The sequence below is a fragment of the Pelophylax lessonae genome (genome assembly GCF_965119305.1).
Source record: "Pelophylax lessonae genome assembly, chromosome: 11".
Classification (NCBI taxonomy): domain Eukaryota; kingdom Metazoa; phylum Chordata; class Amphibia; order Anura; family Ranidae; genus Pelophylax; species Pelophylax lessonae.
In genome coordinates, this window is record NC_138778.1 from 84,187,678 (window position 1) to 84,200,630 (window position 12,953).

At 46.3% G+C, this 12,953-nt stretch overlaps 1 protein-coding gene across 2 annotated transcripts in view; it reads left to right on the top strand.

Moving 5' to 3' along the window:
• Nucleotides 1-12,953, top strand: part of LOC309566226 (tubulin gamma-1 chain) — a 515,319-nt gene that overhangs the window by 198,748 nt on the left and 303,618 nt on the right. For both annotated transcript variants that reach the window (XM_082271329.1, XM_082271328.1), the window contains exons 4-5: nt 9,794-9,862; nt 9,944-10,023. In XM_082271329.1, coding sequence (XP_082127455.1) covers nt 9,794-9,862; nt 9,944-10,023 — 149 coding nt within the window. The remainder of the gene's footprint in view (nt 1-9,793; nt 9,863-9,943; nt 10,024-12,953) is intronic.

Sequence of the window (12,953 nt, forward strand, 5' to 3'; positions counted from 1 at the left end):
CTTGTATAATCATTGACCCTGCCGCATAGGGATCCCCACCTGATCCCCTCAAGGTGGCCGCAGGACCCTCCAGTACCCCACTTGTTTTTAATGCATTATCGGCAGTTTTGGAGTCTTTGGTATCCCGGGTGGAGGTGGCCTGTCAGGGACAGGGGTCAAGAAGCGACCCCCGCCTACCCCTATTGTTTATCAGATACTTCAGGGGCTGTTGTCTCAGGTAATATCTCCTCAGCAGTGAGGAGCACGTTTCTGCCTCCGCCATAGCACAAGAGTGGTGGATGAACTAGTTGTGTCCGTCCGGGAAACCTTTAGTCTTGAGGTTACACTGGCAGAGGTAGCTGAGACTGAGATTCCCTTTTGGTACTTGTTAGCCTACCAAAAGGGCAAAGGATTTTCCTTTACCCAAATGGGGTCGTTTTGAAACGAACCCCTGTTATTTCCAAACGCATGACTAGGTGCTATCCGTTTAAGGAATTCCTCTTTATAGGATAGACGGTACCACCTGCTGTCTTGCCACAGACTGTTAGGATAAAAGGACCTCGTAACTAACGAGGACCTTCCTTTTCTGCTCATAAAGAGTTGTTGGTTCCGCGAGGGCGGGCGATAAGGCGAAACCCTCCAAAGCCCCTTTAGAGGGGTTTCAAAGGGCGCTGGTCGGCTAAACAAAAAGTCCGGCTCAGCCAAGCCTGAAGATACAGCCTGATGCACCCCTACCCATCTCTGGGGTGGGGGGGGATGTCTTCACCGGTTTCTGGAGGACACAGGATCGAGTTTCGATCACTTCCACCGGTGCGATTCTTCCCTTCTAACATTGAACGGTTTCAGGGGTTCTATTCGAACCTATTCACAATGCCCAGGAAAGAGGGCAAGGTGCGTCCAAATCTGGACTTGGGAAGAAATAGAGTCCATCCGTACAGTGGTGGCCTCCCTGCATCAGGGGGATTTCCTGGCGTCCATAGACATTTAGGAGGCCTATCTTTATATCCCCATCATCGCAGGACATCAGCGTTTTTTCGCTTTCCCAAAGATCATCCCTGGTTCCCACCAGGAGACTGAACTATCTGGGCCTAAGGTTGGGTACATCCTGGGCAAGAGAGTTTCTCCTTGCGGAGAAACTCCAGAAGGTTCAGTCAACGATTCGGATGTTGCTGTCCATCAATTGGCTGGGACTGATGGTGGCCTTCTTAGAGGCAGTACCGTATACCCAGTCTCATACCCGAATTCTCCTGAAGGAGATTCTTTTTTAATGGAATCAGAATTCCGATTCCCTTGACAATCGGATCCAGTTGAGCAAGCGGACCAGGAAGTCTCCGATGCTCAACCAGGGGAAGTCATTTCTTCCGATAGTATCCAGATTACCAATAAGGGTATCGGAACTGAGAGCGATCAGATTTTGTCTGATTTACTGGATCGAGCAGCTCTAGAGCAGCCCGATTCGGATCCAGTCGCATATGGCCTCTTCATCCAGAGGTTTTTCACTAGCTGTCCCTTCATTGGGACATCCCGGATGTGGATCTGTTGGCACCTTGGCTTAACAGGAAGGTGCAGAGGTTTGTAGCTCGCGCCGCGATCCTCTAGCGAACGCAGCAGAAACGCTGATCGCCACGTGGGGGCAGTATCAGCTACGGCATGCCTTCCATCCTCTCAAGTTGCTGCGGGAACTTCTTCGCAGGATAGAGGTGGAGGGAATTCTAGTTATTCTGGAAATTCCGGACTGACCTCGTCGAGCCTGGTACGCCGACTTGGTGAGGCTAGTCGCGGACGCTCCTTGGAGACTTCCTCTCAGGGAGGATTTGCGGTCTCAGGGACCGATCTTCCATCTTGCTTTACAGTCGCTGGCTTAATGGCCTGGCCATTGAGACCCAGGTACTGAAGGACAAGGGAGTGTCAGCTTCAGTTATTCCTACCTCCAGTTAAAGCAAGGAAAGTGACTTCCAGCACATGGAAGTCTTATATTGCATGGTGTGAATCTATTGGATTTCCCCCACATACCTATTCGGTGACCCGAATTTTGGTCTGTCTGCAACAAGGGGTTGAGCAGAAACTATCCTTGAGCACGATCAAGGGTCAGGTTTTCGGCATTAGCAATCTTCTTTCAAGAAACCTTTGGCTAATCATTCCTTGGTGCGGAATTTCATCCAGGGGGTGCGACATCTGGCTCCGCCAGTGCGCGCACCCTTACCGCCTGGGATCTTAATTTAGTGTGGTCGGTTCTTCAGAAACTTCTCTTTGAAGATATTAGGGAGATTCCCTTGCTTACATTATCCCAGAAGGTGGCCTTCTTGGTGGCCATTACTTCTGCACGCAGGGTGTCAGAACTGGCCGCATTATCTTGTCGTTCCCCATATCTGGTGGTTCATAGGGATAAGGTGGTGGTTCTTCCGAATCCATCCTTCCTTCCTAAAGTGGTTTTCAGAGTTTTTCATCTGAATAAAAGTATTGTGTTACCTTCCCCGTGTCCTAAGACTAGCCATCCTTGGGAGTTTGCATTACACTCCTTGGATGGGGTTCAGAAGGATACACTTGACTACTACGAACTTGTTTTCGTAAGACGGACTCACTTTTTGTGATCACGGATAGCCCTTGAAGGGGGTTGCCTGTGTCTGCCGCGACCATATCTAGATGGACCAGTCAGACGGTGGTACAGGCTTATTAAGGGTCGGAATCCTCCGTTCCCTGTTAGGGCGCACTTCACTCGAGCGCTCAGTACTTCCTGGGCCTTTCGCCATCAGGCGTCAGTGGTCCAGGTATGTAAGGCGGCCACCTGGTCGTCGGTACATACCTTTACAAAATTTTATAAGATTGATGTGATGGCATCGGCGGATGCCTCATTTGGCCGCAAGGTTTTGCAGGCCGCAGTTTGAGGAGACCGGTGGTCTACCTCGGGGGTTTTTTTCTGTTGAAAAATTTCTGTTGAGTCTCATCATTGAGGATGAGCATTGTAAACTTCTAGTTGGCACCGGTTGGGCCTTCTAGATTGGATTTGATTTCCATTTTCCCACCCCTCATTTGTGGTACTGCTTTGGGACGTCCCGAGGGTGTTGAATCACCGAGGACTACGTCTGTCAATGAGGGATAGAGAAAAATGGATTTTTGTAAAATCTTACCGTAAAATCCTTTTCTCTTAGCTCATTGACAGACGTAGTACCCGCCCCTCTGTTTTTGAGATGGGTTGGGTTAAATTCTCTAAACACTGCTTTGTGACATAACTGATTTGCTAGAGCAGGAAGTGAGAGGCTATACCCTCTGGGACTGCCCCTAGGGTGTGGCCAGAACGTTTTCTTTCCTGTCTAGTCCTACTCCTGTAGAGGGCAGCATAACCCGAGGGTGTTGAATCACCGAGGACTACGTCTGTCAATGAGCTAAGAGAAAAGGATTTTACGGTAAGATTTTACAAAAATCAATTTTTTATTTTTCCACACCGATGCCGTATAAACCTGGATAAACCTGGAGGGACTATCAGGAGGCGGTGATGGGAAGGCAAACCAGACTGCAGTGACTATCCCAGTGTGTATTATCCCAGTGAGTGTGTATTGACTCTCAGGAGTCTGTTCCTAAGGTGAGCTGCTAATCTGTCACTAGGAGCACCACCTGGAGTGAAGCATGCAGCACTTTTGATCACGTTTGTGGATGAAGATTTTTTGATTTTCTTTCAGTCACTATTTTCACTGAGGATTGGGACTATTAATATTATTGATTTTATAATCACGGCTCAGAGATTGATTTATCACTTTAGTATCACAGTTGATGGACTGATTTAGAGTTATTGTGATAACATTTTGTACACCAAACATATTTATTTATTTATCTCCAATGAAAGACTTGGCGCAGCAATATTATTTTCTTTAAGTTTTCACAGGTGTTTTTGTGTTTGGCACTGATTGTTTGCAGCCTTGTGCACAAGAATTTTGATTGATTCTTTTTTTCTGTTTAATGTGGGCTTGTGCTGATTATTTTTGATTCCCATATTGGGACTTCTAAATAGGCCTTGACTGATCTTCCCTTTCAAGGAGATTGCCTGTTTGGAGCTACCCTGGATAACATCATAAAAGGTCTCACAGGGGAGAAGAGTACCTTTCTTCTACAGGCTACTAGGCAAGGAATCTCGTCGATGTGGGCCTTCCTTTTCAGCTCAGTTTTTTTTTTTTTTTTTGTCCCTTAGGGTTGACTGACAAGGGCTCGAAGCCTTTCAGGGCCTCCTCTGGGGGATCCAAACGAACATGGTCTGGCAAACCCAGAGCGGGCTTCTCCAGACCCGAGGACAAGGCTCCTTTTAACATGAAGGTGCGCCCTCACCCGCTGGTTTCTGGACCCGTGGACTTCCCGGGTGCAAGACAAGTGGGTCCACAAAGTCATTCGGTCCAGCTACAAGAACTTGCTTCGCTCTTGTCCCCCGGCAAGGTTCTTTCCTTCCAACTTGCGCCTGTCCCTGGACTGCTTACAGGGTTTGTTGCGGTACAAGACCTGTTACATCAAAGGCTGATTGCCCCGAAGCATTTTAAGGGTTTTTACTCAAACCGGTTTACAGTTCCTAGGAAGGAAGGCAAAGTGTGTCCAATCCTGGACCTGAAGGCGCTGAACTGCTTTGTGTGGGAGCAGAAGCTGAGAATAAAGTCCATTCTGCACGATGGTGGCATCCCTGCGCCAGGGGGATTTCCTTGCCTCTATCAAGGATGCTTACCTTCACAATCCAATATGTGCCAGTCACCAGCACTTCCTCTGCTTTGCTGTGGGAGAGGAGCATTATCTGTTTGTGGTGTTCACTTTTGGTCTCGCCTCGGGTCTTCACAAAAGTGTTAGTCCCGGTGCTAGCCTTGTTAAGCCAACGGGGGAACGTGGTAGTGGGCTACTTGCATGATCTTATTCTGCGAGTGGAGTCTCATTCTGCTTTGGTGGAAAAGCTGGAGATCCCAATATGAACTCTGCAGGAGTTCAGCTGTTTTCTGAATTTTTAGAATCTGCCCTGGTTCCATCCACAAATCTGGACTGTCTGGGCCTGACTTTGGACTCGGCCTTAGCCAGAGTGCTCCTTCCTCTTCCATACTCCAGAAATTGCAGGCTGCAATTCGTCTCCTGCTGTCCAACAAATATTCATCCCTCTGGACTTGTATGCAGGTACTGGGCCTGATGGTGTCTACCTTCAAGGGGGTTCCATTTGCACAGTCCCATACGAGGTCCCTGCAAAGAGAGATTCTTACCAAATGGGACAAGACTCCGCAGTCTCTGGACAATCAGATCCAGCTAAGAAGTGTCCTGGCAGCTCTGGAGGTAGTGGGTATTCTAAGGTGGGCAGAACGGGTCGTTCCAGCCCTCTCCACTGTACACATTCCGGGGGTAGAATACTGGCAGGCAGATTACCTCAGTCTGAAAAAGGTGCAACAAATATAGCTAGCATGGACCAATTTGCAACACTAGCAGCGCTAAAACATAAATATAATATAATTTAAAAATGAATGGCTGGAAATAGAGAAAATGCTAAAACATTAAAAGTCCATCAGTGTATAAGACTCCTGCTGATGTGAAGGTAAGCATTTGGCCAAAATACAGTCCCATGTACCCGTGCAGTGATACCATGGAAAAGAGTGTGGCTAATGATAATATCCGTGTACCACCACCAGCAAGCCGTGATCCCCCGTCAGACTGGAAACTCACCAAAACAGGGATATAGACAGGCATGTACACATCAATGCTGGCTCCTCCACTCAGACCGATAGCAACCACCGCCTGGCTCTTTAATGCGAAACCTTATCTTTGTATGTTCATATCACCATGTGGATGGAAGTACAACAAGGGGATACATAGTGTGATACTGTATAGAAAGTTTATTAGAACCACCCCCGTTCCCCACACATATGTACTCACAAACAAATGAATTAATCGGGCATAGGCAAAAGAATATCAGCGTCCGTCCACCCCTGTCAGTTTCAAACCGGCCGCTTTGGCGCCAAGCGGACCAGATCCGACAGTACGGCGTGGCGTCCTCTGTTACTAGGCGACCGCACACTCACGCACTGACGCTTTTCGTCATCAAGGACTTCCACTGAGGGCCCTCAGGGCGTGAGTTATATTATTATATTTATGATATTTATGTTTTAGCGCTGCTAGTGTTGCAAATTGGTCCATGCTAGCTATATTTGTTGCACCTTTTTCAGATTTCCTCTCAGTATAGCAGCAGCTTTTATCTTTATGGTTTTTATTTCAAATATCGGTTCTATCAGTATATTTTAGCGCTGGGTGAGTGAGTGATTTTACACCTATTAGTGGTTTGAACCCTTGCTCCATTGATTTACCGATTACCTCAGTCGGCAGGCATTGGTCCAAGGGGAGTGGTCCCTTCATCCGGAGGGGTTTCATCAGTTGTGTCTCCAGTAGGGCATTACCAAGGTGGATCTGTTGGCATCTTGGCTCAACAGAGAGGTGCAGAGGTTTGTGGCTCCGTCAAGAGATCCTCTGGCGGATGACACTGACGCGCTGTTGGCCCTGTGGGGTCAGTATCGTCCGATTTTCGCCTTCCCTCCTCTAAAGCTTCTGCCAAGACTTCTATGCAGGCACAATCAAGGCAGAAGGTATTCCAGTCATCTTAGTGGCTCGGGACTGGCCTCGCCAGGCTTGGTTCACTGATCTGGTGCGGCTGGAAGCTTCCTCTCAGGGAGGATCTTCTTTCCCAAGAACCAATCTTCCATCCTGCTTTACAGTCGCTGGCTTTGACGGCTTGGCGGTTGAACGTCAGGTGCTGAAAGATAGAGGTTTATCTGAGTCGGTGATTCCTACATTGGTAAAAGCTAGGGAATCTACTTCTAGGAGTATCTATCGTATGTGGAAGACGTACATTGCGTGGTGTGAGTCTCTTGGGGTTCATCCTCGCTCCTTCTTTGTGGCTCTGATCTTGACCTTCCTTCAATGGGGGGTTGAACAGAAATTGGCCTTGAGGACCATCAAGGGCCAGTTGTCGGCTTTGGCGGTTTTCTAACAACCTTTGGCCCCCCTGATGCGTACCTTTCTTCACGGTGTCCGACATTTGGTTCCTCCAGTGCTGGTTCCGTTGCCACCTTGGGACCTCAATTTGGTACTTTCAGTTCTCCAAAAGCCTCCATTTGAGAATCTTCGGGAAATTCCCCTGCTTACGCTGTCCCAGAATGTGGCCTTTTTGGTGCCTATCGCCTCTGCGTGATTCGAAGAGAGAAGTTGGTTCTTCGCCCCTGTCTGTCGTTCCTTCAGAGGGGTGTCTCTGATTTTCATTTGAATGAAGGCATTGTGTTGCCTTCCCAGTGTCCCAGGCCTTAACATCCGAAGGAAATTGCCTTGCATGTGGTCTGGGCAAATAGGGTTTACCTGGCAGCTAGGAGTCTTATAGTAAGTTACTCTCTTTGTGCTCACAGATGGGCCTTGTAAAGCAGTGATTCTCAACTCCGGTCCTCGGGACCCACCAACAGGCCAGGTTTGCAAGATAACTAAATTACATCACAGGTGATCTCATTTGCTGCTCCGTGATTGCAGTATTATAGTCTGCATCTCCCCAAGGTAATACTTAAAATCTGGCCTGTTAGTGGGTCCCGGGGACTGGAGTTGAGAACCAGTGTTGAAAAGGGTTGTCCGCTTCCTCTGAAACCCATTTCCAGATGGATCAGACAGACAGCGATTCAGACCTATTCCGTCTAAGGTCAGGTTCCTCCTTCCCTGTTAAGACACAATCTACTAGGGCGCTTAGTGCCTCCTGGGTCTTCCGCCATCAGGCGTCAGTGACGCAGGTTTGCAAGGCGGCCACTTGGTTGTCGGTGCACACTTTCACAAAGTTTTATAAAGTGGATGTGTTGGTATCTGCGGATGCTTCTTTTGGTAGCAAGGTTTTGCAAACTGCTGTTGAAAGGACCTGATTCTCTTTGAGGGTGTATTGTTTTTTTTCAGGTGAGTTCCTGTTGCCTGGTTGGTTACTGTTTAGCCTTGGAAATTTTTTTGCTGTTCCCACCCCTCCTGTTTAACACTGCTTTGGGATGTCCCAATGGTTAAGAATATCAGGAGCTGTGTCCGTCAATAAACAAAAGAGAATGCGGACAGAGATCACACGTTTGGTACCCTTCCATTGGGGCCAGGGCCCCATTGATTACCTAGGAATCAAACTCACAAGTAGTGTGAAGGACTTGTTTAAATCCAATTTCACCCCGTTTCTGACCACCTTGACAGGCGACCTCAACAGATATGGTAAACACTTCCTTTCCTGGTCAGGCAGAAATGCAGCGTTTAAAATGCTAACATTCCCGAAGCTCTTATATTTATTCAGGGCACTCCCCATTAAGATTCCATTGTCCTTCTACCGCACAGTACAGTCCTTAGTCTCCAAGTTCTTGTGGGCCGGGAAAAAATCCCGCTGCTCGCACAAGCTCTTAGTCAGACATCCCCTGGTTGGAGGCATGGGTGTTCCCGACATAAGGGATTACCATGTGGCGGCTATCCTTACGCAGTCTCTTTATTGGTTAAAACCAGTCCGAGCTCCCAGCTGGAGCCAGATAGAACAGTCGGAGGTGCCAAATGGGTCTCTAGCAGACCTTATTCTCAGCATTCCTCTATCTAGACGCACATACTCTGTAGTATATCCGACTATAGGTGCCACGATTCATGCGTGGCAATATTTTTTCGCCCACAGTTCCACAACAGGTCGAAGAGTGGATATCCCTGTCCCTCTGACGACCCTTTCCTTCCTTTCCCCGAACTTAAACTTAAACCACTGGCCATCTTATGGTCTACGCACAATCCATGACTTCACACATAACCAAGGCTGCTCCTCCTTTACCACTAGGTGTGAAAAATACCCTTCATTCACCAAGGAATATCTCACGTTCCGCAGTGTCACATTTGATTTCTAACCTGGACGCAACCGGTATCTCCATACCAGAGCAGATTCACTCCTTGTGTTTTGGGGCGTGCAAGCACTTGAGAGGTATAGGCACATTCTACACAGCTCTTCATGATAAAAAATTGTTTGTGAAGAACACCCATCATCTCAAATGGGAGGGCGAACTTAGACAGGAGTTCAAATGGGATTTGTGACTTACCGTAAAATCCTTTTCCCTGATGTTCATTGACAGACACAGCACCCACCCCTCTGCAGAGTTGTATTCTTTAGACACTGCGTCTAACAAGACTGAGTACCTCTATCTGAGAGAAGGGAGTATATCCCCTGGGACTGCCCATAGGCATAGCCAGAGAATTTTTTTTTCTGCCTAGTGTCCTACTCCTGTAGGGGGCAGTAAAGTCCCAATAATTAAGAATATCAGGAGCTGTGTCCGTCAATGAACATCAGAGAAATGGATTTTACAGTAAGTCAAAAATCCCATATACAGGTATACTTTTGATTATATTTAAGTAAAAAAAAAAAAAAAAAAACTTCTAACTTTTTTAGCTGGCTCTTAGATTCAAAGCAAATCTGTCAAGCCCTTACAACAGGCATTATATGATTTACCAACACATTCAAAATGTGTCTATGGAAACAAAAGTACCATCAAGGATAGATTAATAAAAACTTTATTCAAGGAAAATGTGATCCTAAGAAATCGGTTTGGCAGTATGCAAGGATTGTTTTTATTTATTTAATTGTAAAAGATGTAAGGCATGTAACTAAAGTACAGTAACTTTACTCTCACACAGGTTAGGTGGTATAGTTTACAGGAGGGTGGAAGAAACCCTTTTTTAGACTAGCTATGTTGGGCAGGAATTCTAATTTTCTCTTTTATTTTTCTTTGATGATTTTGTCTTTAATGCTGAAACCATAATGATGTTAAATGCACGGACTCCCCAGGGTGAGAAAATTCACGAAGATATATTTGACATCATTGATCGAGAAGCTGATGGAAGCGACAGTCTTGAGGTGCGTGTGGGTACCTATATTAACATACAGCTAAGCAATGGTGGCTAGGTAAGATGTTAACCCCTTGTTGTTTTTGTACAGGGGTTTGTTCTCTGCCATTCTATTGCTGGAGGAACAGGTTCTGGATTAGGCTCATATCTCTTGGAAAGGTTAAATGACAGGTAGGAAATGGTGCACTGCTAAATGTTATTGGTATGGATAAAAAATTATAGCTTTGAACTAAATTTTGTTTGTGTTTAGCATTGTGAGTAGTTCCACATAGGAAAATATTTTGTGAAACACAGCATTAGGATTTCATTCATATGCTTTGGGGTGCAGGTCCACATTTGGTAAGGTCAGGTCTGTGTAGATATTACTGCCATTATCTACTTTCTTAAATGTACTTTATTTAGAACATCCTATTTAAAGTGTGATATTAAACTTCTACTCCCTGTGTCCAGGGAACTAATTGTGATTGTAAAATCTAGTAAATTAATTAGCAAATCCCTCAGCAGTAAAGTCCCTAAGCAGAAATAATTATTTACCTGGTAAGAACAACTAACCAAAACAATAAATCTTGTGAGCTGCACTATGGTAACCAAAATTATAACCAGCACTATGAAAATGATGCTGAAAAGTAAAATATTCAACATAACCATGTTAATCCTTAACTATAAACCATATATAATCACAACCCCTTTTATGGTACTCATAAGTGGTAAAATAGAGTTTTTGTAAGAACTTACCATAAAACTCTTTTCTCTGAGTCCTCTGACAGTCGCAGCCAGTCAGTAAGCCTTCACGAGTGGGTAATGGTGCCCTCTGCAGGAGTAAGCTAGGCAGTAAAAGGATTAGCAAAAACTTTTACACTGAGACACACCTCTTGGGGGCCATCCCTCAGACATTACCCAGACACACTTAGTACTGTTCTCCAGTTTCTTGCTGTCTAGCGTCAGGAGTAGGTCTAGGTCTTCCCAGCTGGGACCTATGTCTCAGTTTTTTGTCTCTTTTTTGGCCCTCTTGTATTCAGAAAATAATTAGTTTGGGATTCTAATCGGTATTGTCTGCAGTAAGTACAACAGTCGTGGGAGTACATTAATTTTAATTAAAGCCACATGCCCAAACCATGGAAGGTTCAGGCAGGACCAGTTCCTCAGGTTGTCCTTAATTTTATTTACCAGCGGTCTAATGTTCATGCTGTCAAGAAATGGAACAAGTGGCGCAAGCTGTTAGCACTACATAAAAACGATAGTCCATATAGTAGCACATCAAGGCTATGATAAAGTCTTAAGGTGAGATGAGGAAATAGTCTGGATGCTCAGGGCCAGCCTGTTGGGGAGCAGAAGCGATCTCCAAACATGCAACAAACAAAAGAGAAAACAGGCGCCTCTGAGTTAAGACTGCGATTTAATATGGCAAACAAGTAATAAAAACTTACATCAAGGTAAGTATAAGCAGACAAGATGGGTCCTTCCGGTGTCCATGTGGAGGCTGGGGCTTGGAGTCATCACTGTGGGTCTGTAATCATCTCCTCTCTTCCTCTTCCTGTCCAGCAGGAAGTGGAGGGTGTCACAGCAGTGAGATGGAGGCTTGGGCAGCAGGGTGAAACCGCAGTGAGATGGAGGCTTGGGCCGCACTGTGGCCGTGATGCTTGTCCACAGGATCTTCCAGCGTAATGACTGACTCGTTTCCGAGCATGCGCACTGTGGGGGGGAAACCAGCGCGCTCCTTTTTCAAATTCGGGCGCATGCTCGGAAACACGTCAGTCATTACGCCGGAAGATCCTGTGGACAAGCATCGCGGCCCAAGCCTCCATCTCACTGCGGTTTCACCCTGCTGCCCAAGCCTCCATCTCACTGCTGTGACACCCTCCACTTCCTGCTGGACAGGAAGAGGAAGAGAGGAGATGATTACAGACCCACAGTGATGACTCCAAGCCCCAGCCTCCACATGGACACCGGAAGGACCCATCTTGTCTGTTTATACTTACCATGATGTAAGTTTTTATTACTTGTTTGCCATATTAAACCGCAGTCTTAACTCAGAGGCGCCTGTTTTCTCTAATGTTAATGCTGTACAAGTCTTGAAAGGAAGATGGAATTTCAGTACCCAAATAAGTTATTGCGTCTTTCCACCATGGGAACGGGAAACTGGCCTCGCATAGAGTCTGAGTTTGTGGTGAAAGAGAGATATTTTAAAGCATGAGATTTGGTGTAATTAATTTTTAAATGTGATCATTTTCTAAACAGCTCTTAGTCCTGAAATAGGTTTGGTAAGGAGATCAGTGGGGAAGATAAAAAGAAGAGTTGGTCATCCGCATACGCCGCAAGCTTGTATTCCGTTTCATTTAATTTTACCCCTCTTATATCCGGATTTGCTCGCACCCTATTCAGAAGGGGCTCCAGGTAGAGCACGAATATCAACAGGGACAGAGGGTAGACCTGGTGAGTACTGTTCCCAATGCTGAAGGCGTCCGACAGGTGGCCATTGACTCGTACCCGAGCTGTGGGGTTAGAATAGAGGGATAGTATACCAGCTATCATATGAGGGTGTAAGCCAATCGCCCGCAACACTTCCCGTAAGTAATCCCATGCCACCCTGTTGAACGACTTCTCTGTGACAAGAGACAGAATCCCTGTCCCCCCCTGAAGAAAGCCAATGGTGTAAGTTAAGCACCTTTGTGGTGTTATCACGTGCTTCCCTTCCCGGAATGAAGCCTACCTGTTCCAGGCCAATCAAGGAGGGAATTAGGGGTAATTGTCTGTTCGCCAATATCTTGGCATACAGTTTAATGTCCATATTTAATAAAGAGATTGGCCTATAGTTCTCTACCCGTGTCACATCTTTTCCTTTCTTCAGAATAAACGAGATGTGCGCTTCTAGTACGCTCTTGTGTAGAGAGGGACATCTAGGTAGGGCATTGAAGGTACCTAATAGTGCTGGAGTCAGGGTCTTTTGGAAGTGTTTATAGCAGAAGGGTAGGCCGCCGGGGCTTTTACCTATTCATTTGTTTTAAGGCTATATCCAATTCCTCCTGAGAAATTGGACGTTCCAACTTCTCTGCCGTCTGAGTTGGAATGGGCTACGGAGAGTGTTTTGCTAAAAAGTGTTT